Consider the following 26,170-nt stretch of genomic DNA (forward strand, 5'->3'; position numbering starts at 1 on the left):
AGGTCACTTTGTGTGCTCTTAACCACTAGGTCCATTGTGGTTCTGAATCACCTGTTCATAACAGTGCTGGAGGCCCAAAGTACTAATGCTTCTCAATAGAGGGAAAAGAGAAGTTCTGAGACAATTTTTTTTTCTCTGTACTGTGTTTTGTCTTTCTTTTCCCCTAGACATTTGGGTGGTTCAGGACACAGGTGTAGTGATGGACATTAAAGATCTGTCTTCTTGTGTGGATCATCTCACTGCAAGAGTACAAAATATTCAAGACTTTGTGGTTAGAACCAAGAATTCCTATTCCTGATTTGTTTTCTGGAGATAGAGCTAAGTTTCTGAGCTTTAAGAATAATTGTAAACTGTTTCTGGCTTTGAAACCCCGCTCCTCTGGTGACCCAGTTCAACAAGTAAAGATCATTATTTCTTTATTACGTGGCGACCCTCAAGACTGGGCATTTTCCCTTGCGCCAGGAGATCCTGCATTATGTAATATTGATGCGTTTTTTTCTGGCGCTCAGATTGCTGTATGATGAACCTAATTCAGTGGATCAGGCAGAGAAAAATTTGCTGGCTCTGTGTCAGGGTCAGGATGATGTAGAGATATATTGTCAGAAGTTTAGGAAGTGGTCTGTGCTCACTCAATGGAATGAATGTGCGCTGGCAGCAATTTTCAGAAAAGGTCTCTCTGAAGCCCTTAAGGATGTCATGGTGGGATTTCCTATGCCTGCTGGTCTGAATGAGTCTATGTCTTTGGCCATTCAGATTGGTCGACGCTTGCATGAGCGTAAAACTGTGCACCATTTGGCGGTATTATCTGAGCATGGACCTGAGCCTATGCAGTGTGATAGGACTTTGACCAGAGCTGAACGGCAAGAACACAGACGTCAGAATGGGCTGTGTTTTTACTGTGGTGATTCCACTCATGCTATCTCCGATTGTCCTAAGCGCACTAAGCGGTTCGCTAGGTCTGCCACCATTGGTACGGTACAGTCGAAATTTCTTTTGTCCGTTACTTTGATCTGCTGTTTGTCATCCTATTCTGTCATGGCATTTGTGGATTCAGGCGCTGCCCTGAATTTGATGGACTTGGAGTATGCTAGGCGCTGTGGGTTTATCTTGGAGCCCTTGCAGTATCCTATTCCATTGAGAGGAATTGATGCTACGCCATTGGCCAAGAATAAGCCTCAGTACTGGACCTAGCTGACCATGTGCATGGCTCCTGCGCATCAGGAGGATATTCGCTTTTTGGTGTTGCATAAGCTGCATGATGTGGTCGTGTTGGGGTTGCCATGGCTACAAGTCCATAGCCCAGTATTGGATTGGAAATCAATGTCTGTGTCCAGCTGGGGTTGTCAGGGGGTACATGGTGATGTTCCATTTCTGTCTATTTCATCATCCACCCCTTCTGAGGTCCCAGAGTTCTTGTCGGATTACCGGGATGTATTTGATGAGCCCAAGTCCTGTGCCCTACCTCCGCATAGGGATTGTGATTGTGCTATCGATTTGATTCCTGGTAATAAGTTTCCTAAAGGTCGACTGTTTATTTTGTCTGTGCCTGAGCACGCCGCTATGCCGAGTTACGTAAAGGAATCCTTGGAGAAGGGTCATATTCGCCCGTCGTCGTCGCCATTGGGAGCAGTTTTCTTTTTTGTGGCCAAGAAGCATGGTTCGCTGAGACCTTGTATTGATTACCGCCTTCTAAGTAAAATCACGGTCAAATTTCAGTACCCCTTGCCGCTGCTGTCTGATTTGTTTGCTCGGATTAAGGGGGCTAGTTGGTTCACCAAGATAGATCTTCGTGGTGCGTATAATCTTATGCGTATTAAACAGGGCGATGAATGGAAAACAGCATTTAATACGCCCGAGGGCCATTTTGAGTACCTGGTTATACCATTCGGGCTTTCTAATGCTCCATCAGTGTTTCAGTCCTTTATGCATGACATCTTCCGAGAGTACCTGGATAAATTCCTGATTGTATACTTGGATGATATTTTGGTCTTCTCGGATGATTGGGAGTCTCACGTGAAGCAGGTCAGAATGGTGTTCCAGGTCCTGCGTGCGAATTCTTTGTTTGTGAAGGGGTCAAAGTGTCTCTTTGGTGTTCAGAAGGTTTCATTTTTGGGTTTCATTTTTTCCCCTTCTACTATCGAGATGGACCCTGTTAAAGTTCAGGCCATTTATGATTGGACTCAGCCGACATCTCTGAAGAGTCTGCAAAAGTTCCTGGGCTTTGCTAATTTTTATCGTCGCTTCATCATTAATTTTTCTTGTATTGCTAAACCGTTGACTGATTTAACCAAGAAGGGTGCTGATGTGGTCAATTGGTCTTCTGCTGCTGTGGAAGCTTTTCAAGAGTTGAAGCGTCGTTTTTCCTCTGCCCCTGTGTTGTGCCAACCAGATGTTTCGCTCCCGTTCCAGGTCGAGGTTGATGCTTCTGAGATTGGAGCAGGGGCTGTTTTGTCGCAAAGAAGTTCTGATGGCTCGTTGATGAAACCATGCGCCTTCTTTTCCAGGAAGTTTTCGCCTGCTGAGCGTAATTATGATGTTGGCAATCGAGAGTTGTTGGCCATGAAGTGGGCATTCGAGGAGTGGCGTCATTGGCTTGAGGGATCTAAGCATCGCGTGGTGGTCTTGACTGATCACAAGAACTTGACTTATCTCGAGTCTGCCAAACGGTTGAATCCTAGACAGGCTCGTTGGTCGCTGTTTTTCTCCCGTTTTGACTTTGTGGTTTCGTACCTTCTGGGCTCTAAAAATGTGAAGGCGGATGCCCTGTCTAGGAGTTTTGTGCCCGACTCTCCGGGTTTGTCTGAGCCGGCGGGTATTCTCAAAGAGGGGGTAGTTTTGTCTGCCATCTCCCCTGATTTGCGGCGGGTGCTGCAAAAATTTCAGGCTAATAGACCTGACCGTTGCCCAGCGGAGAAACTGTTTGTCCCTGATAAATGGACGAGTAGAGTTATCTCTGAGGTTCATTGTTCGGTGTTGGCTGGTCATCCTGGAATCTTTGGTACCAGAGATTTGGTGGCTAGATCCTTTTGGTGGCCGTCTCTGTTACGGGATGTGCGTTCGTTTGTGAAGTCCTGTGGGATTTGTGCTCGGGCTAAGCCCTGCTGTTCTCGTGCCAGTGGGTTGCTTTTACCCTTGCCAGTCCCGAAGAGGCCATGGACACATATCTCTATGGATTTTATTTCGGATCTCCCCGTCTCTCAAAAAATGTCGGTCATTTGGGTTGTTTGTGATCGCTTCTCTAAGATGGTCCATTTGGTACCCTTGTCTAAATTGCCTTCCTCCTCTGATTTGGTGCCATTGTTCTTCCAGCATGTGGTTCATTTACATGGCATTCCGGAGAACATCGTTTCTGACAGAGGTTCCCAGTTTGTTTCGAGGTTTTGGCGAGCCTTTTGTGCTAGGATGGGCATTGATTTGTCTTTTTCCTCGGCTTTCCATCCTCAGACAAAAGGCCAGACTGAACGAACCAATCAGGCCTTGGAAACATATCTGAGATGTTTTGTTTCTGCCGATCAGGATGATTGGGTGTCCTTTTTGCCTTTGGCTGAGTTCGCCCTTAATAATCGGGCCAGCTCGGCTACTTTGGTTTCGCCGTTTTTCTGCAATTCTGGTTTCCATCCTCGTTTCTCTTCAGGGCAGGTTGAGTCTTCTGACTGTCCTGGTGTGGATACTGTGGTGGATAGGTTGCAGCAGATTTGGACTTATGTGGTGGACAATTTGACATTGTCTCAGGAGAAGGCTCAACGTTTCGCTAACCGCAGGCGCTGTGTGGGTCCCCGACTTCGTGTTGGGGATTTGGTTTGGTTGTCATCTCGTTATATTCCTATGAAAGTTCCCTCTCCTAAGTTTAAGCCTCGTTTCATTGGTCCATATAGGATTTCTGAGGTTCTTAATCCTGTGTCTTTTCGTTTGACCCTTCCAGCTTCTTTTTCCATCCATAACGTATTCCATAGGTCATTGTTGCGGAGATACGTGGCACCTGTGGTTCCATCCGTTGATCCTCCTGCCCCGGTTTTGGTTGAGGGGGAGTTGGAGTATGTAGTGGAGAAGATTTTGGATTCTCGTATTTCGGGACGGAAACTCCAGTACCTGGTTAAGTGGAAGGGTTATGGTCAGGAAGATAATTCCTGGGTCTTTGCCTCTGATGTTCATGCTGCTGATCTGGTTCGTGCCTTTCATTTGGCTCATCCTTGTTGGCCTGGGGGCTCTGGTGAGGGTTCGGTGACCCCTCCTCAAGGGGGGTGTACTGTTGTGAATTCTGTGGTCAAGCTCCCTCCTGTGGTCATGACTCATGAGTGGTACTTCGGCTGGTTCTGTCTATGAGCTTCCTCTGGTGGATGTGAGTGGGGCTGCGGCTTCTGAGTTTCCTTCCTCAGGTGACGAGGTTAAGTCGTTAGGTGCTGCTCTATTTAACTCCACCTAGTTCTTTGTTCCTGGCCTCCAGTCAATGTTCCAGTATTGGTCTTGCTCTCTCCTGGATCATTCTTGTGGCCTGTCTGCCCTGCATAAGCTAAGTTTTGCTTGTGTTACTTTTGTTTGCTATATTTTCTGTCCAGCTTGCTATATTGGTTTTTCTTGCTTGCTGGAAGCTCTGAGACGCAGAGGGAGCACCTCCGTACCGTTAGTCAGTGCGGAGGGTCTTTTTGCCCCCTCTGCGTGGTTGTTTGTAGGTTTTTGTGCTGACCGCAAAGCTATCTTTTCCTATCCTCGGTCTATTCAGTAAGTCGGGCCTCACTTTGCTAAAATCTATTTCATCTCTGTGTTTGTATTTTCATCTTAACTCACAGTCATTATATGTGGGGGGCTGCCTTTTCCTTTGGGAAATTTCTCTGAGGCAAGGTAGGCTTATTTTTCTATCTTCAGGGCTAGCTAGTTTCTCAGGCTGTGCCGAGTTGCATAGGGAGTGTTAGGCGCAATCCACGGCTACCTCTAGTGTGGTATGATAGGATTAGGGATTGCGGTCAGCAGAGTTCCCACGTCTCAGAGCTCGTCCTATGTTAGTAGCTATCAGGTCACTTTGTGTGCTCTTAACCACTAGGTCCATTGTGGTTCTGAATCACCTGTTCATAACATCTATCACAGTAGTGTCTAAATAATCGCTCCCATTCTCATCCAGGAGAGTGGGTCAATTTTTCTCACTTGTCATCGTTGTGCAGTTCGTATGTGCAATCCATTTTTTTACTTAGCTGCTAGTAATCATTTGCAGGACCATTTACAGTTTCCTATGCTTCAGAATTTCAGAGGCACAGAGACATGTGATCTACTGTTATGCCATTAGAAAATATTAACAAACAAAAAAGGAATACAAATTTCAAAAAACTGAACATCACATCCAAACACAGACTTAGTCTATGTTTGGATGTGACGGTCAGTTTTTTGAAATTTGTATACATTAGCCTTCTGATTGAGCATCCGCCTTTTGACCACAGGTGCTTTAATTACAGCAGGACCACAACCCCTCCGCAGAGAGAGAGATTTTAGTCTAAGACAGGACTCACATTAGATTCCCATTCAGATGAAGACTTTATTCTAAGAGAGGAATGGTATTGTTAGGTCCTGGTAAAATAGAAACGCCTTACCGTGGCTACCAGGTGAACATGAATTGGCCAATTCATGTGCTAAGTTTTCTCAATTTTTCATTTTTCTAGTGCAGTATTGCAATTCAATTTTCATCTTATATATAATTGCCTAGAATACTACTTCCTGCAATTTGTGCCAACTTCCGTGGCTTTGTCCGGAGCTAATGTCCGGAGCTAATGTCCGGAGCCAATGTCCGGAGATAAGTGACGTCAACAGTGTCCAGTGTCTGATTGGTTGCCGCCTGCTGCGAGCGACCAATCAGAAACGTGCCGTACTGTGACACACTCCGCCCGCCATTTTGGTGTGATTTTTGAATTTTTACCTCACAGCAAGTTTCTACTGCGTGGAGGCGGGCCCAGTGACGTTGCTCTTCAAGCTCCTGCCGAATTTCAAGTATATATGGATTCTAGACTCCCGATTCTTTAGAATCGGGCTGCCATCTAGTATTTCATATTTGCCTGCTATGGCGCTACAGAGTACTGCCTTTTTTGTTTGTATGTCTATGAACTGGTGCCTCTAGGTTCATAACCTGTTCACACTTAGTCTGTTTGGATGTGACGGTCAGTTTTTTTAAATTAGAAAATATTTAAACCCCTGAGGCCAAAGAACAGTGAGTCATCAGACAGACTTTTATCAAGTTGGATGTGCACTGTCAACTGAATTGGCTTATAGTCGAAGCTTAGAAGAGGGAGAGCAGCAGGACGAAGTCCTTAGCCCAAGCCAGGAGGCCTAATTAATGGAATAGAGAATACCTCAGGAGAGCAGCAGCATGAGGTCCTTAGCCAAGGTCAGGAGGTCTAGTTAAAGGGAAGATCAATCAGGAGAGCTGAAGGCCAGGAAGCCTGATTAAATGGGGTTTATCAGGTGACCAAGACAGCCAGGAGGCCTACTTAAAGCAACTGTAGATCTGGTGGGCTGGAAGGCCAGGAGGCCTAGTTAAAGGGGCAGTCGATCAGGCAAGTAGGAAGGCCAAGAGGTCTAGCTAAAGGGGTGGTTGATTGAGTAACATGGAAGGCCAGGAGGCCTACTTAATGGAACAATCAGATAAGCTGGAAAGCCAGGAGGCCTATTAAAAGCATGATTAATCATGTAAATTGGGAGGCCAGGAGGCCTACTTAAAGGAAAAGTCGATCGGGTGACCTGGAAGGACAGGAAACCTATGTAACGGTACAGAAGGCACTTGAGCTGTTCGCTAGGAAACAGAGAAAACTGGTATTGTCAGTTGGTGCAAGGAGTTGTGGTCAAACTACAGCTGAAGACTTGAAGACTAACAGGTGAAAAAGAGCTGGTTCCCAATAGGGTCTGTTGCAATGACCCCTAATCACAAGTTTTACAGTTAGGTAAAGACACTGACTTAGACAAATTACAGACCAATGAATCTTCATAAATATATTTTGGTGTAGTATTTAGCCAACTTTGCAAATTTGATTATATTGTACAGGTCAGTGCTTAGGTATATTAAAATAAAATGAAGCATTGTGTACAGTGCAATGTGTTTTTGTTATCTATGAATTGTCATTTGCCAGACATCACATATTTGGCTATTTGAATTGTAAATAGTTGGTAAATACAAATTTCTATACTATAACACTGAGTCTGCATATCCTGCACACTTGTTTACATATGCTATATCTACTATATAATTGTCTAAGGGTCACTTCCGTCTTTCTGTCCTTCTGTCTTTCTGTCACGGATATTCATTGGTCGCGGCCTCTGTCTGTCTGTCAAGGAAATCTAAGTCGCTGATTGGTCGCAGCAAAACAGCCACGACCAATCAGCGACGGGCACAGTCCAGAAGAAAATGGCCGCTCCTTACTCCCCGCAGTCACTGCCCGGCGCCTGCATACTCCCCTCCAGCCACCGCTAACACAGGGTTAATGCCGCGGGTAACGCACTCCGTTACCGCCGCTATTAACCCTGTGTGTCCCCAACTTTTTACTATTGATGCTGCCTATGCGGCATCAATAGTAAAAAAGGTAATGTTAAAAATAATAAAAAAACAAAAAACCTGCTATACTCACTTTCCGTTGTCCTCCGAGCTGGCCGCCATCTTCCGTTCCCGGCGATGCATTGCGAAATTACCCAGAAGCCCTCGGATCGGAAGGTGAGTATGTTTATTTTTTACATCGCTGTGCAATATACTACGTGGCTGGGCAATATACTACGTGGCTGTGCAATATACTACGTGGCTCTGTGCAGTATACTACGTCACTGGGCAATATACTACGTGGCTCAGCAAGATACTACGTGACTGGGCAATATACTACGTGGCTGGGCAATATACTACGTCACTGGGCAATATACTACGTGGCTGGGCAATATACTACATGGCTGGGCAATATACTACGTGGCTCAGCAATATAGTACGTGACTGGGCAATATACTACGTGACTGTGCGATATACTACGTGGCTGGGCAATATACTACATGGCTGGGCAATATACTACATGGCTCAGCAATATACTACGTGACTGGGCAATATACTACGTGACTGGGCAATATACTACGTGGCTCTGTGCAATATACTACGTCACTGGGCAATATACTACGTAGCTGGGCAATATACTACGTGGCTGGGCAATATACTACGTGGCTGCGCAATATACTACGTGGACATGCATATTCTAGAATACCCGATGCGTTAGAATCGGGCCAACATCTAGTATCCTAGAACTGGCCACTTGCCAATCAATGATATGCTTGAGTTGTTTTACATTATGTGGGCAAAATATAGGTGTGAATGCGCACAGTATGGTACTTTCTTGGTGCAAGTTTATGATATAAACTATAGGCAATATGTTGCCATGTTTTGCCTTGTTCCCTGTATTGTTTTACATTGACACAAATTAGTATGATGTTGGCATTCATCAAGTACAGATTTGATCTAAGATTCAAGTAACTATATGTACAGGCATTATGTTTAATGTGTTAATCAAAAGGTTCATTTCTGCATCTGTTTTTCACAGCTTCTATTTGAGATATGTGTGACTATACTTAACCCAAGTAAGTATTCTATGTTCTAAAGCCATTACCTGATTCAGGAGTGCAAAAGTTTTTTACCATTTCTGGTGCTCCCTTCATGAAAACTAAGTGTTCTTCATCTCCTATAACTTGGGATATAACAGTCATACGCTGGAGGCTTGAGGAAAATGGAAATTGTTGTAGTATGATAACTCCATCCACTGTAGTCTATCAACAGATATTAAAAATCATTCAAAGGTAAAAGATGGGGGGTCAATCTGCAGGTTAATAGTGTTTTTAGCCCTTCCCAGCACAATCAATTAGACCCACGTTGCTGGGAGAAAGATCACAGGCAGCGTTCTGGTTTCAGTCACAGGGGTGTCACCGCTGTGTATAGTGAGTGGTGGCTGTAATCGTGCTCCCGACACTGACTAAGGCTATGTGCACACGTTCCGGATTAGCCTTAGGAATTTCTGGTGCGGATTTTGCCTCTCCTGGCAGAAAACGCAGCTGCGGATTTGTCGCATTTTTTGTGCGGATCCGCAGCGTTTTTTGTGCGTTTTTGTAGATTTGCTGCATTTTTTACCCCTGCGGATTTCTATAATGTTATGGGTACAAAAACGCTGCAGATTCGCAAAAAAGAAGTGACATGCTACATCTTTTAAACCGCAGCGTTTCCACAGCGAATTTTCCGCAAAGTGTGCACAGCTTTTTTTTTTTCTCACTGATTTACATTGTACTGTAAATCCATTGCGGATCTGCACCGTTTCTGCACCGCAAAAAACGCTGCGGATCCACAGAGAATCTGCAACGTGTGAACACATAGCCTAACTGCTGGCCTGAATGTTGATCCTGATGCCAGCCAGTGCCAGGGGCTTTCTGTGCACAGAGCGATGACTGAACCCGCAACACCCCTGTGACTGAAACAAGAATGCTGAAAGGAGAATAAGCGTAATTTTCTCCCAGCATCATGGGTCTAAGAGCCAGTGCTGGAGGAGTGGTTGACAATGCTATAAGGCTGCCATCACGCTAGCAGTATTTGGTCAGTATTTTACATCAGTATTTGTAAGCCAAAACCAGGAGTGGAACAATCAGAGAAAAAAGTATAATAGAAACATGTCACCACTTCTGCATTTATCACCCACTCCTGGTTTTGGCTTCCAAATACTGATGTAAAATACTGACCAAATACTGCTAGTGTGACGGCAGCTAAAAGACACAACAATTTGAAGAAAAAAACAACAAAACAGCAATATTCACTTGTAGTTTCTACCTTATTTTTTACCATTTAATAGGACAAATTTCGGCTAAAATGCAGAATTTGTAATGATTCAAATTAGTGTGTAAGGGGACGAATGAGCGAGGAGACAAACACAGTAATGCTTCACCTGAATGTCTGCAAGTAAACCTCTCCTGACCGAAGTGAACCATCTGCTGACCAAAGATGATAAGAAAAGAGAATGCAGAGAGAATAAAGGTATCTTCACACTGAGCAACTTTAGAACGAGAACGACAGCGATCCGTGACGTTGCAGCGTCCTGGATAGCGATCTCGTTGTGTTTAACACGCAGCAGCGATCAGGATCCCGCTGTGCCATCGCTGGTCGGAGCTAGAAGTCCAGAACTTTATTTGGTCGTCAGGTCGGCGTGATTCGTCATGTTTGACAGCAAAAGCAATGATGCCTGCAATGTTTCTTCATGGAGCTAACAACCAGCGAGAACGATAAGTACGTCACTGGATCGCTCCTGCATCGCTCAGCTGTTGCCGTGTTTGACGTCTCCTAGCGACCTAAACAGTGACGCTGCAGCGATCGGCTCGTTGTCTATATCGCTGCAGCGTCGCTTAGTGTAACGGTACCTTTTCTCTAGTAGGAACTAAAGGAAAGGATTAGCGGAGACACCAGATCAGGTGACAACTGTGGCGCAGTTAAAATTATAAAAAGCTGAATAAGGCAGAGAAAAGGAGGAGTCGGCGCCTGGACCTGTAGCAGGACGAATGTGTGAGCAGCATAATAATATATAGAATCACTGCACTCAGTAGAGAGATATGCTTTAAGTGAATAAATTTTATTTAGGTGATGGGTGAAGCGACGAAAATTTTTGACGTTTCGGCCGAACTCCGGCCTTTATCATATAGTCGCTGGAAAAAAATCAAAAAAATTTTGTACAATCAGAACAATATATACAGAATATACATAATATATACATAACAAGAGAGAGCTGGCATATCCAGGTTTGTATAGGTGCAATGATGTAGATGCATTTCTACTAGAGATATCAAAGAACAAAAAGATACTGGGTATCAAAGTTGCAAAGACATGACATGTAACATAAATCAAAAAGACATAAAGCATACCCTTCGAGGTCACCGAGAGAATTTTGGCACCGTTTGTTTTGGAACATTTAATCAATGGCATATATCCTAAAGGTAAGGATAAGGGGAAGTATAATTAGAAAAATATCCCAGGAATCCCTGGTAAAAGTGTGATACAGGAACTTCTTGTAGTAGTGTATCTCTGAATGATGTAATGTGACCGAGGGTAAAGAAAAAGGGGGGGAGAGGAAAAGAAAAAACATAGTACCAGTTTAGTGGATGGTCCAGAAGGGATTTTATCAGCAAGCCCGGGGAGCGCTATCTTGACCATAACAATAGGGCTGTAGGGGATAAAGTGATAATAGTAAGGGTATGTAATCACCCTGAAATCTAAGTGGGCGGCGGTTCCATGAGAAGGTACTTACATGTATTGGTGGCGCAGTGGTCCTGCGAGGGCTCAGGCGAGCAGGTGCAGTGTGTGTGTACTGCACGAGAGGGGGAACCCTTATGAATGTGCGCCGTCCGGTCATGTGACCGGAAGTAAGCCTAGAGCTACTGCGCGTGCGGTCAGTGAGGGGGAGAGAGAGAGACACACGACCGGCTGTCTGGCGCATGCGTCGGTCGGACAACGCTAGCGGGAGCTACTGCGCGTGTGTGCCTTAGTAGTATGGTGTCAATGGACACCGGCGCCTGCGTAGTTTAGACATCACCGCTCTCTGTCATGATGTGAACTGTCATGACAGTTAGCGGTCAGAGAGGAAAAGACGACCGGCTGTAGGGCGCATGCGTCGGTCGGACAGCGCTGGCGTGGGATGTTTGTGCCTGCGTGCATAATGGAACCGTATCAATATAAGGCACTAATGTCTGTGTATTTGAGAACATATATTCTAAAGCGTGGAGTCACTACAGACAATGTTGGTAATATAAACACCTGCGTCTTTGGAAACATATATTCTAAAGTGTAGAGTCACTACATTCATATATAAATATTGTTAGTAACGCAAATCCGGTGAGTATATACAGCACAGTCAGCGGTCCATATAATGAAAGATGGTACAATCGGCAATATAGAAAAAAATAAATAAATAATAATAATGGTAATAATCGACGTTTGTAGGAGTCCAAACAAAAGAAAAATAGAAAACAAAAGAAACAAATGAAGAAAAAAAGAAGGGTACAAGAAGAAGAAAAAAACATAAAAAAGGGGGAGGGGGGGGGGGGGTTGGTTACAGCAGAAGTTGATCTTACCGCCCCAAGAAGAAGGATGAAGAGACTGAGACAAACGATTTTTCAATGGGTCTAAGGAAGGAAACACATTAAATTAGCCAATCTATTTCACGATTTAGACCCCTAGGGTGTAGGGTATCTAGGGTGTAAATCCAATATGTTTCTCTTTGTTTTAATAAGCGGATATGGTTCCCTCCTCTTTTTGGTCTTGGCACTTTTTCAATGATTTGGAACCTCAATTGAGATACATTATGTTTTGCCTCTTTAAAATGTGCTGGTAGGGGTAGCCCTAGATACCCTACACCCTAGGGGTCTAAATCGTGAAATAGATTGGCTAATTTAATGTGAGGTGATGGGTGGATTTAAATGCTTTAAGCATGAAATTAAAGTGGATGAAATATTCTTAAAGATTGGATTTTCTCCTCAGATGTTTGGTGCGCCTGGAGCACCACTGCAGAAAACATGTTTGCAGTGTGTGCCAGGGTTGTCGCCATATGTGCCGAGTTGTTCTATGTGTAGGCAGTGAAACCTCTTCCAGGGCACATTGCAGTGTTTCATTATGTTTCAGTGCAGAGTCAGGACATGAGAGGGAAGAGATTGGGACCAATGATGACTGCAAAGTGCCTGCGTGTTAATGGCACGTATATTTCTAAAAGTGTGGAAAGTGAGGGTGTCCTCAGTGGGGTGCAGTTGACAGAGAATGAAAGAAAGTTGCGATCAGAGAGTGGAAGAGGGGACTTAGTAAGGTCATAGACTGAGCAGAGCCAGGGGAAGACCAGGTCCAGCGTATTTTCGTCTTCATGTGTAGGAGAATTAGTAAGCTGTGAAAAGCAGAAGGAGGAAGTTGGCGACAAAATGTGGGAGGCAGATGGGGAGGTGGGATCACCAATGGGGATGTTAAAGTGCTCTATGATGAGAGAGAGAGGATGTCATAGGATAAAAAATGGGGAAGCCAGGTGGCAAAATGATCCAGGAATTGACTGAAGGAGCTTGCTGGAAGAAACACAGCTACCACTCCCAGGGAGATGGGCTGATAAAGTGTGCCATTGAGGACCTCAAAAGAAGGGAAGATAAGGCATGGTGCTGGGGGAATGACCTGAAAAGTACATTTTTTTGAGAGGAGCAGATCAACACCTCCACTTGATATTTTGTCATGTCTCGGGATATGAGAAAAATGTAGGCCACTATATTAGAGAGCAGCAGTGGCATTGCTGTCCAACTGCTGGATCCAGATTTCAGTAAGAGTCAAAAGGTTAAGGGAATTTGAAAGGAAAAAGTCATGGATGTAAGAGAGTTTATTACATGCTGACCATATGCTCCAGACGGCACAAATAAATGATACAGAAGGCATACAATGAATATTAATGAGATTCACTGGGTTTCTGAGTGTAGCAGGGAAGCAATTAGTCTTTTAGTCTTGTTATTACAAGAAGGGCAGAGACTAGGAAAGATGTCTCCTGTGACTAGAAGGAGAATAGAGAGAGTGAACAGTTGGTTGAGTGATTTGTGAGAGCGTCTCTTGTGCTATATTGGAGTGAATGGAGCTGTACGGTTTAAAAGAGAGCATGAAAGCTGTACATAGGAGAAGAGAGGAGAGAGGAGTTGATATGGATGGAGTGCACAGAGATTGATAAAGGTGTGAGTCATTGCAGCTGCTACAACATAAATGGCACAATTTCATATGATGAATACTTTTTGCAATTCAGATGACCTAGAAAGTGGTTTCTTTGAGTGTTTTGCACGTCTTACCTGTCTCCCGCCCTGTCCAAACTCCCATGTTTAACTGATCTGTCACTTTTAAACTGCCATGTTTAATTGCCTTGGCACTTTTAAAAATGGCACTTTGACAAAATCTGCACAAGTGTCCCCTGCACAAGTGCATCCCCTTGGCTATGGCCAGATATATAGGGAACTATGCGTTACATCTAACACTAATTTAACTTTTTAGCGCTCAACTATCTTAAAACAGCAGGAGAAAATAAAATGCACAAACAAGCAAACAATCTTGCAGCTCAACATGGCTCATAAACTGTAAAAGTAAGTGAGATGACCCTACAGTTTTAACAGATAATTGAAATATATGTAACATTGAATACATTTACAGACATGGGAATGTGATGCATGCTCCAGACGGATTAAACAGAGCAGATGAATGAAGTATATACCATTAATACATGCTGCACAGATTAAGATGAGGGTTCAGGGATTTAAAGGGATGAATGCAATAGATGAATGAAGTATATATTAATAAAACATGCTGCACAGCTTGTTGGGCGATTTGAGTAGTGTAAGCAGAGCCAGAACTTGGAGAAGAAACCGTCCTGCAGAAGAGGGACATTTGTGTGGGCTTCAACCCCCATGCTGTCGTATGGTACAGAGGAGGGATCCGGCTGTGTTTCAGGACTTTACAGCTCTTCATATTGTTTAAACACTTTTAAGCATCAGGATCTTCCCGCTGCACAGGATAGATCTCAAGCCTTGTCTGGCTATGTGGTCTCCCATTCGGACTCAGCCGCTGTGGGTGCTGCTCAGCATAGACGTCAGTCCCAGTATCTTGCTCCGGCTCACAGTGTTCATTTGTTTACTTCTGGCTTTCCAGCCAAGTCTATAGCAACCAGCGATAGGCAGCTGAAGCCTGAAGCTCTGGAGTCTAAGTCCAGAAATCACCTTACTGAGGTGGCGTCTTCTCATTTGTGGATGGACATCAGCTGCTCTTGTGATGTGGCAGCTCTGGATTGGTCTTCGGGCAAGGTCCTGTATGTCTGGACATGAGTCTAGTGTATACAAGGCTCTCAGAGGCGCATGTCGGTGTGCTAGTATCATTTTATGAAAACAACGACCTCCCAAGAAATACAAGACAGGCCACAATGAATGTATAGTTCAAACAGTATATAATTTATCAAAAAATCACTAAAAAAAAGCCTGAAGCTTTTATACACAGTACAAACAAAAATGAAAACAATACAAAAATGCCTCCGATCATGATAAACAGATCACGTGCAAACATTAATAGAAAATTGCCAAAATATTGGCTTAATATAATCTATATCAACTTCAGTGGTAAAGGGCATATATGTAAGAGTAACTCAAAGGGGGAAAGAAACTCCCAAATGCATAGTGCTTAAATATAATGTAGAGTATAGGAGGGAAGGGGGCTGCAGGTAATGGTACCTGGAATTAAATCCTATGCAACGCCCCTCCTTAAGAAGAATCATCGAAACGCGCGTAGGGGTTGGCTCGTGCTTTCTTGCGGTAAATATGTACTGGGTCTCTTATATATATATTTCATCTGTATTGGTATAGGAGTATTAGTTGGGAGGCTTTCGTCAGGAGGTCAGTACGTTGCATAGGATTTAATTCCAGGTACCATTACCTGCAGCCTACAGGCTCCCCCTCGCAGCTTTGCAAGCAATTAATCAAAGTTTATGGGTCACAATTTAATTATGTGGGACTGAGTTGAATTACTAAAGAGTATGTAATTTATGCACCCTATGACATCTGCCTTAGAGGCTCTGCAAGAAGTAAGGGAAGGTGAATATAGGGGACTAGGCCCCTTGATAAAGTATTAAGGGACCAGCTGGTTGTGGGCCTAAGAGACACCTACCTGAGGCAGACACTGAAAGAACGTCTGTGCTACAATCCCAACATGACCTTCCTCAAGGTCAGAGTTGAAGCCAGAGTCCAAGAACATGAGGCCCCAACTGTGACAGGTATGGTTTGAACTCATGAAGCCACCGCCTCAGGGGCAATCAGCATCTAAACAGAGTGGGCCAGCAAATTATGACAGGAGATGCGAGAGATCAGGGGAGCTGTTAAGCAGAAGAAAAACTCCAGCTGCCACCCAAGAATCAAAACCTTGTTGCCCGGTTTGAACATAGACTTGAAAGGTGGTATCACCCTCCCGGAGATCAGTGATACAGGCCTAGGTGCCAACTAGACAAATGCAAAGTTGAGTGTTGGACTTGTGGAGGAATGGGACACATGCCGAGGAATTTCTCCACCCTAGGCAGCCAGCTAAAGTTTCCTGCAGTCTGGCAGCACACTGCAGGGCTAGGTCCCATTAAACAGAGAATTGAATGCTCCGAAGAAGTCATTTCCAAAACTTCTACTACGTGAGCTAAACAGACAGATAATTTGTTGCCCAATGGATAAAGGGTCACAGGTAACCACGGTGCCAAAACTATATTTCCCTCACCACTACCCAAATGTTGCTCAATCAAGAGGGGAGCAGATGATTCAACTTATGGCAGCCAATCAATTACCCATCCCAGTGGTGGAGTAGTATGGAGTAGTATGGATGGAGATATGTGTCTGCGGACAGAACCTAGGAAAGATGGTGATCTTGCTGGGGAAGGACCCTATCAGGAATGGACCAGTCATGACATTGGAGATTAATGTCCTGAAGAAAATAGGACAATTCCTGGTGGACAGCTGGCAAGGAAGGAACTGGAGGTGTGTGACACGACACTAATATAGAAGAAGAGTATTCTAATGGATAATTGGGGCCAAACTAGAGGCTGCCAGTCACTTCCTGGGTCCTGGAAAAAGTAGTGGTATCCACAACTACTGCCCTGACTTTGCTTCATGGTCAGACAGTGCTCGCTATGCTGGTCCGGGCCCGGATGTCTTTGGAAGGAGTGGAATTGCAGGTTGAACCCAGGGGATGGGAGAAGTGATGCTGGGATTACTGTTCACCTGCACTCTGATGACAATGGTCCAGTGATGTGTGCTAGTGAGATGCATTAATTTCAGAGGAACATGCCTATGGGTGGATCCCAGGAAGGGATTGGCACAAGTCTATGTGATGCAGGAAAATGTTTCAAGATTGGATGTGGTGAACTTGGCCCCTGCGAATGTGGATCTATGGACACTATCGGTGTCTGTGGACTGGAAGAAAAGTGAGTACAAAGCGAGAGATGGATGTGATATCCTGGAGCAGAAGGAAGTTGATGTAGCCGAGTTTTCCTCCAGGCAAATGGGTCAAGAAGTGATCGCCCATCATAATGACTATTTTGCATGAACAAAAGCCATCCAGCATGAGGTCCCTACAGGAAATACGGGCCCTATAGCGAAAAGGTATCATCAAATTCAGCCTCAAGTGTATCTGGAAGTGAAGGATTTGTTGGCCCATATGTTATATAACTGGGTGATACAAGAAAGTCAGAGCTCTTTTGCTGCGCCCATAATGTTGGGTCAGAAGAAGAACATGACTCTGAGGTTCTGTGTGGACTATGGGCAGTTGAATGCCTGCATGGTCTGAGATTCATACCATTTGCCATGTATAAAAAAATCTATGTTGGCATTTGGAAGAGCTAGATACTTCCCATCCCTCAATTTGGCCAGTGGCTACTGGCAGGTCCCCATGGCACAGCAGGACAAGCCGAACACAGCTTTCATCCTCCCTATGGGACTATTTGAGTTATCTCAGGATAACTAATGCCCTGGGGACGTGTTAGCAATTGATGGAAAGGTATCTTGGAAGACATTCTCATATACTTCATCACATCTGAAGAGCATCTTGCAGGTGATAGAGTAGCTTCAGAAATATGGACTGAAAATAAATCCTCAAAAGTGTCAGCTGTTCCAGAAGGAAATTGAGTACCTGGGGCATATAGTGTCCAGTGAAGGTGTCCGTCCAACAAACGATAAAAGTGGCTGCCGTGCAGAAGTGGCCAAAGCCCATTACACTGAGAGAATTAAGAGCATTCCTGGGTCTGTCAGGGTATTATAGAAGATTCATCAAGGATTTTGCAAAGACTGGGGCATCACTCCATAAACTGCTGGGGCGACGGCAGGGGATCCCAAGAGTCGGCCGATCCAGTGGGGGCCGCAGCAAGAAGAGGCCTTCCAGGCATTAAGCTTGCATTGACAAATGTTGCTATGTTGGTCTATGCAGACTGACTTCTCTCAACCATTTGTGTTATACAGTTTGGGAGCTGTGCCAGGTCCAGGCGAAGCAGGAATAGTTCAATCCCTACAGGACATGGAGAAAAATCCCAAAAACTACAGTTCATTCAAACTGGAAATGTCAGAGCCCTTGTGGGCCATGACTGAGGAGTACCTGTCGGAGTCAAATGTTCATATGTGCACTGACAACAACCCATTTGCCCACCTAAAAAATGTGAAAATGGGAGCATTGGAAAAGCGGTGGGTCACAAAGATGTCCAAGTACCAATATATGATAGCCTATCAGGCGAAGGCTGAAAATACGCACACAGATGCTCTATCCAGAGTGACCAATGAACAACAGGCCTGGAATGTAGACAAAGATATCTTGGGATTATTATTTTGTGGCATTTGATTATATGTATAACATGTTTTCCTTCCTTGTGAAGTACCACCTCTTTGTTAGCACACTCTTCCTCCCCGACTGCACAGCTTTCCTTTTCAAAAAACTAAAAAATAATTGGCTAACCACCTTAACTTCCTGGTCACAATGCAATATTTGTAACACTACCCATACCCTCATACCACCCACAATCATGACTTGCCGTTTGGCAATTTCTTATTTGTCAGAAGAGTCTGTAAGAACTCTCTGTCAATATGCCGCAGGTTACATGCTACCTCTGCGTCCCCTTTAGCTTAGCCATTCGAAATATCTCAATACAATCTCTAGCCATGACTTTTAGTATCTGAATATTAAAATATATATACAATAGATACATAGAAAACTATAGACAAAGACAATCAAAATAATTATTAATTATTAATTGGTATTATTAGCTAATTGCACTTACTGTATCAGAGTGCATTCCCGGCTTTACAATGAGATGGTGTTTTCTTAGCATATTTTCATTACCGTCTATTTGATAGGACTGGTCAATGTCCTATAAAAAAAATTAAACAAAATGTTAGATATTTATTCAACGGACATTTTTGTAAAAGAGAAATGTATGTCACTGGTGATGTAATGTGTATAGACAATTTGGAATTTCTATGTTATGTATGGGATGCCAAATTTCTGCTTCCAAGAAATTTCTTTGTCTCATTCATCTGAATAGGGTTTGCATAAATTCATACACATGCTTCGTATATTCAGAAATAACTGAACATTCTGTTCCCTAAAATTAACTTCATTTTGATCAAGAATAGGGATGAGCAGACTGCAGACCCATTCAAGCTTGGGTTCTTCGGGTTTGGCCAAACTTTAATCCAAACTTTGGTTCGCATACTAGAACTTCACCCAAACCTGACCATGGACTCAAACGCCATATAAGTCAAAGGGGACCCACACTTTGGTGCTGTAAAATGGTTGTAAAATGGCTGTAGCAAGGGCTAGAGGGGTTGAAAAAGGGAGAAAAACGGGGAAAGAGCAAGACAATTGCCAAATGCTAGGACGGGCGGAACACACCAAGTAATAGTAATAGAGAATATGAGGTGCGTTCGCAGTCCGGGGTCCACCGTGCAGAGATGACACCTGCTGCTGAGTAATGGCAGAGGGACGCTTGCTCACACGTTGGTTAGACCTCACCCAGTGTGAATAGAAGCGAACTCTGTTGCTTCACAGAGTCGCTACAAATATGCTGCACCATGTTAGCAGTCACAGGGTGCAGTTGAAAGACACTAGTGGGATCCCTATGAATTACCCCCACTAAACTGGTGATTGGACCCGCTTTGACCCTCGGTGGCTTTTGAGCCCGCGCCTGAGGATGCCCTGAGTCAGATGATGAGTTGAAGAGGGAATTCCCACCCTACACTGACCAGCTGTCAGGAAAGCGCAGAGACTGCGCATAGTGCCACACTGGCGGGCACTGCAAAGAGACTCTAACGTGTGCTGAGTATGCAGGTAGCACTGTCGGGCACTAGGTAGCTTCCACCATTCGCGAGCAGTCATCAACATAAGGAATGGGAATGACTAAGGAGCTTTCATCCATCGACAGACATTCATCTACACACACACATTGGCAAGTTTACACTAGCGCATGGCCGAGCGGCCATGCAAACCTTTTATAGCAGTAGCAGACCGGGACCTTCCAGATGGTCCAATAGGAACTGCAACAGGACCTGAACATGTTATCCCCGACCTCCAATGGGAGGTCATTCCGTGGGCATGCTCAGTATGAGAAAAGTGGCACTTAGTCCCAGAAAGGCCTGCTTGCTGCTGATCATTACTGGCTAAAAAGACAGAGCCTGGAAAGGCAGCAGTAACCAGTCGCACAATGTCAGCTTGAGCCAGATGCTGGGACTGACGTCTCCGCTGAGCAGGTTTCACTGTGGCTGAAGAAGAATGGGAGACTGCAGTGGATATGGTTCGAGATTCCCCCTGTGCAGTGGTGGGAACTCGACACCTAACAGGGCCCCCCTCCCTGGGCCACACTACGTTCAAATGCTGCAATGAGCAGCAGATCCCGAATGTGCTCCACAGTCTACCAGATTCTATCCTCTGGGCCGTGAGCCTTCCAGTCCACCAGATAGAACTTTTTGCCACGTACCACCTTGTACCTCAAGATAGCGTTCACCTCATAATCGTCTGAGGATGAACCCAATGTCCCGGCAGGTGACTCAGAAAACCGGGACATGTGAACATGCTTTAAGAGGGACACATGAAATGTGTCGGTGATACCCAGGCGTGGAGGAAGAGCGAGACGATAAACAACAGGGTTAACCTGTTCCAGAACCTTGAAAGGCCCTAAGTGGCGAGGAGCAAACTTAGTGGACTCAACTCGCAGCCTGATATTGCGGGCGGAGAGGCACACTAAGTCGCCAGGAGCAAAGTTCGGAGCAGGGCGCCGATGTGCATTGGCAGAGACCCTCATTATCTCCTTGAAAGCCCAGATAGCATCCTGTGTACAGTCCCAGATGTCCCGTGCTTCCACTGCTTAGTCGGCATAAGACACAGGCATGGGCACAGGAACCAACGGATGCTGGCAGTAATTAAGGAGGAATGGGGTCTACCCAGTGGAGTCGGCTATGGCATTGTTCAAGGCAAACTCTGCCCAAGGTAGCAGGGATGCCCAGTCATCCTGCCTGGCTGAGACAAAATGTCATAGATATGTGACCAGGGCAGGTTGGCCCTCTCTACCAACCCATTTGTCTCGGGATGGTACGCTGAAGAGAGGTTCAGCTCAATACTAAGTAGGCGACAAAGCTCTCTCCAGAACTGATACACAAGCTGGAGACCCCGGTCACTGACAATCTTGTCAGACATACTGTGTAAATGGTAGACATGTTTGACAAACAACTCCACCAAGGCTCGTGCAGAAGGTAACCGTGGGAGAGGCACCAAATGCACCATTTTAAAGAAATGGTCGGTAACTACCCAAATGACGGTGCAGCCACGGGACTTGGGCAAGCCTACCACAAAGTCCATCCCGACCATCTCCCAGGGCCTATCAGCCACCGGTAAGGGGTAGAGTAACCCAGCAGGCCATTGTCAAGGAGACCTATTCTTGGCGCAGGAGATGCACGCTTGAATATAACGTCACGGACCATAAGCGGCCACCAGAACATCCTCGCCAGAAGCTCAGATGTCCTTTTGATCCCAAAATGTCCACCCCCCTGGACGAGTGAGCCCAAGAGAGAACCTCCAGTCGCAAATTGGATGGCACGAAAGTCTTGCCCAGAGGGACAGACTCTAGGAACACCAGAGCCACAGTTCTCAGACTCTCAGATGGAACAATTACCCGAGACTCCTCTGATGATGATGATGATACCATGGAGCGGAAGGGAGCATCGGCGCGAATGTTCTTCTGCCCAGATAGGAAATGAAGGGGGAAGTGGAACTGGGAGAAGAACAGGGACCATCTGGCCTGGCAAGAATTCAGCTGCTGTGCTGTCTGCAGATTTACCAAATTCTTGTGGTCAGTGTAGACTTGGAAGGGAAAGCGAGCCCATTCCAGAAGGTGTCCCCAAACTGAAAAAGCAAACTTCATTGCTAACAACTCCCTATTCCCAATGGAATAATTCCTCTCCGCTGGAGTGAAGGTCTTGGAGAAAAAGAAGCAAGGATGCTTCCGACCTTGAGCGTCCTTTTGGAAGAGGACCACTCCAGCTTCAACAGCTGAGGCATCCACCTCAATAATAAAAGGCTTATCTACATCGAGACAATATATAATGTGAGCGCTAGCAAAGTGGCACTTAACAGATAGGAAGGCTTTGGAGACCTCCTCTGACCACAATTTGGGATTTGTTCCCTTCTTGGTGAGGGCTACCAAGGGAGCTACCAAAGTTGAGAAGTGGGGAATGAACTGGCTATAATAATTAATGAACCCCATGAAGCGCTGCACCGTTTTGAGAGAATGAGGTTCCTGCCAGTACATCACTGCTTGTAGCTTGGCAGGATCCATAGCTAATCCCTGGGCTGAGATGATATAGCCCAGGAAAGGCAATGACTTCTGCTCAAACACACACTTCTCCAACTTGGCGTAGAGGAAGTTTGCCCGTAGGAGGTCGAAAACTCTGCAAACATTTCTCCGGTGGGAATCAATATCTGGAGAGAAGATGAGAATATCATCCAGATAGACTATCATCGAAGTGGAGAGGATTTCCCGGAAGATATCGTTCACAAAGTCTTGGAAGATGGCTGGGGCATTACAGAGACCAAAGGGCATCACCAGATATTCATAGTGCCCATCTCTGGTATTAAAAGCCGTCTTCCACTCGTCCCCCTCACGGATGCGAATCAGGTTGTAAGCACCCCACAGATCTAGCTTAGTAAATACCCTTGCTCCCCAGAGCCTATCGAAGAGCTCTGATATCAGAGGGAGAGGGTACTTGTTCTTAACGGTAATGGCGTTAAGACCTCTGTAGTCTATGCATGGACATAATTCTCCACTCTTCTCCTGCACGAAGAAGAAACCTGCCCCTGCAGGTGACACTGACTTCCTAATGAATTCTCTTGCCAGATTCTCCTGGATGTATTGTTACATTGCCTCTGTCTCTGGGAGAGACATTGGATAGACACATCCCTGAGGAGGCTCTGCTCCTGGCTAGAGGTCAATAGGACAGTCATAGGGGCGGTGAGGCAGAACAGTCTCCGCAGCTCTCTTGGAGAAAAAGTCCGCATAAGACCAATAGTGTTTGGGTAGAGGACTAAGATCTGCGGGTATCTCCGTAGTGGCAACCTGAATGCACTCCCTCTGACATCTACCTTCACAAGATTTACTCCATCCCAGAATTCTCCCAGAGGACCACTTAAAATGTGGGGAGTGGTAAAGCAACACAGGTATCCCTAGAAGAATCTCATATATTCCCTCAGGAATGACGAGAAGGGAAATGATCTCCTGGTGGGATGGAGACATGGATAGTGTAAAGGGAATAGTCGGATGTGTAATCTGTGAAGGCAGTGCCGATCCATTCACCACTCTTACGGTCACTGGTTTGGGTGGCATAACCAGGGGTATTGCGTGCCGTTGGACAAAGGAAGAAGACATGAAATTTCCCTCCGCCCCAGAATCCACACAAAGCTCAACCGTAAAAGTGGAAGGGCCAAAAGTAATTGTCTGTTGTGAATTCCGCTCTTGGGCTCCCTCCGGTGGTTGTAAGTGGCACTTTTGTGAGTTCTGCTCTTGGGCTCTCTCTTGTGGTTTCTAGTGGTATGGCTGCTCCTTGGAGTTAGCTGTCATCAGCTGCCTCCACTTATCGTCCGCTATTTAAGTCTGGCTCTTTCTTCAGCCTTTTCCACTTGTCAATGTTTCCTGGCTGGATTCACATCTCTGCTTGGATTCTCCTGGTTTCCTGACCAGTTCTGCAAAGATAAGTTCTGGCTTTGCTCATTTCAGTCCACATGTTGTGGACTTGTTGTTCTGTGCATTTTATATTTGTCCAGCTTGTCAGTATGGATTTTTTCTGTTAGCTGGAAGCTCTGGGAAGCAGATTTACCCTCCACACCTTTAGTCAGGTGTGGAGATTTTGTAAACTCTGTGTGGATTGTTTTGTAGTTTTTATACTGACCGCACAGTATCCTTTCCTGTCCTATCTATCAAGCTAGACTGGCCTCCTATGCTAAAATCTGATTTCATTTCTGCATATGTTATTTTCCCCTCCTCTCACCGTCAATATTTGTGGGGGGCTATCTTTCCTTTGGGGATTTTCTCTGAGGCAAGATAGGTTTCCTGTTTCCATCTTTAGGGGAAGTTAGATCTTAGGCTGTGCTGAGGGGTCTAGGAAGCGTCAGGTACCCCCCACGGCTATTTTTAGTTGCGCTGCTAGGTTCAGGGTTTGCGGTCAGTACAGATACCACCTCCTTCAGAGCTTGTCTCATGTTGTTCCTAAACCACCAGATCATAACAATTGTCCCCTTGAAGGACAATTTGGAGGAAAACGCTGCCGTGTCTAGTGAAGCTCCTCCTACAGTTACAAGACACGGTTGTTTCCCCTGCCGCTGTGGACATTTCTTGGAATAATGTCCTGACTGCTGGCAGACACTACAGACCATGGGTGTTCGAGCAGCCCGAGACTTAGGACCTGCTCAAGATACCTCCATGGCCTCATAGGGCTCGGACACCTGGACAGGTGACTCCAGAGGTTTGGCGAGGGTAGGTGCCAACCAAAACCTCTGTCTACGCTGGGCTCGCTCCAACCTTCGCTCATTAAAATGGAGGTCTATGCGAGTGGATAAAATTATTAACTCCTCCAGTGTAGCGGGAATCTCCCTAGTGGCCAAGGTGTCCTTTACATGGTCAGCCAGTCCTCTCCAAAACACTGTAATCAGGAATTTATCCGGCCACTCCAGCTCAGATACTAATGTCCGGAAGTGGACGGCAAAATGGCTGACCAAGGACAAACCCTGTGTCAATGCCAACAGTTGAAGCGCCAAATCATGGGTGACGCAAGGTCCCATAAAGACCTGTTTCAGAGTGTCCAGGAACCCAGGAGCACTCTGCACCACATGATCACCACGCTCCCACAGCGGCGTTGCCCACTCCAATGCTCTGCCCAACAGAAGGGATATAATAAATCCCACTCTAGCCCGCTCCGTGGAAAACGTGCAGCCAAAAGTTCAAAATGTACAGTACAGACCAAAAGTTTGGACACATCTTCTCCACATGTGTTAATTCATAGTTTTTATGCCTTCAGTGTGAATGTACAATTTTCATAGTCCTGAAAATACAGAAAAATCTTTAAATGAGAAGGTGTGTCCAAACTTTTGGTCTGTACTGTATAGCGCACTGGCTCACGAATCCCTAACACAGCTTACTGTCTCCAGCAAACTTGTCCGGTAACGGGAGACGAGATAATATCGGAACAGGGGTGGCAGTGGACAGACTGGCTGCAGCCACGCTAGCAGCCTGAACAGCGACTGTGGTAACATCCACAGCCGAGGTTGTGCGCTCAAGAGCCGCCAACCTACCCTCCAGATGCTGAATGTACCGTTGTAATCGCTGTTCGTCCGCCATTACTAGCCAGATCCTGGCACTAGTGTAATGTTAGGACTGGCGGAACGCACCAAATAATAGTAATAGAGAATATGAGGTGCGTTCGCAGTCCGGGGTCCAACGTGCAGAGATGGCACCTGCTGCTGAGTAATGACGGATGGACGCTTGCTCACACGTGGGTTGGACCTCAACCAGTGTGAATCAAAGCAAACTCTATTGCTTCACAGAGTCGCCACAAATACGCTGTGCCCTGTTAGCAGTCACAGGGTGCAGCTGAAAGACACTAGTGGGATCCCTATGAATCACCCCCACTAAACTGGTGATTGGACCAACTCTGAACCTCGGTGGCTTTTGAGCCTGCACCTGAGAACGCCCTGAGTCAGATGCGGATAAGTCCAAGTGGGAATTCCCACCCTACACTGACCGGCTGTCAGAGACTGCGCACGGTGCCGCACTGGCAGGCACTGCAAAGAGACACTAATGTGTGCTGAGTGTGCAGGTAGCACTGTCGGGTGCTAAGTAGCTTCCACCATTCGCAAGCAGTCATCAACACAAGGAATGGGAATGATAAAGGAGCTTTCATCCATCCACAGACATTCATCTAGACACACACATTGACAAGTTTACACTAGCGCATGGCCGTGTGGCCATGCAAACCTTTTATAGCAGTAGCAGACCACGACCTTCCAGATGGTCCAAAAGGAACTGCAACAGGACCTGAACATGTTATCCCCGACCTCCAATGGGAGGTCATTCCGTGGGCATGCTCAGTA

General features: G+C 45.6%; 1 protein-coding gene across 2 annotated transcripts in view; it reads right to left on the bottom strand.

The window, feature by feature from the left end:
* LOC138638126 (probable cation-transporting ATPase 13A4) overlaps positions 1–26,170 on the bottom strand; it is a 355,111-nt gene that overhangs the window by 155,113 nt on the left and 173,828 nt on the right. For both annotated transcript variants that reach the window (XM_069727157.1, XM_069727156.1), the window contains exons 15-16: positions 18,819–18,908; positions 8,613–8,769 (exon numbers count right to left, since the gene is read on the bottom strand). In XM_069727157.1, coding sequence (XP_069583258.1) covers positions 8,613–8,769; positions 18,819–18,908 — 247 coding nt within the window. The remainder of the gene's footprint in view (positions 1–8,612; positions 8,770–18,818; positions 18,909–26,170) is intronic.

Source organism: Ranitomeya imitator, chromosome 5 (assembly GCF_032444005.1).
Source record: "Ranitomeya imitator isolate aRanImi1 chromosome 5, aRanImi1.pri, whole genome shotgun sequence".
NCBI classification, from domain to species: Eukaryota; Metazoa; Chordata; class Amphibia; order Anura; family Dendrobatidae; genus Ranitomeya; species Ranitomeya imitator.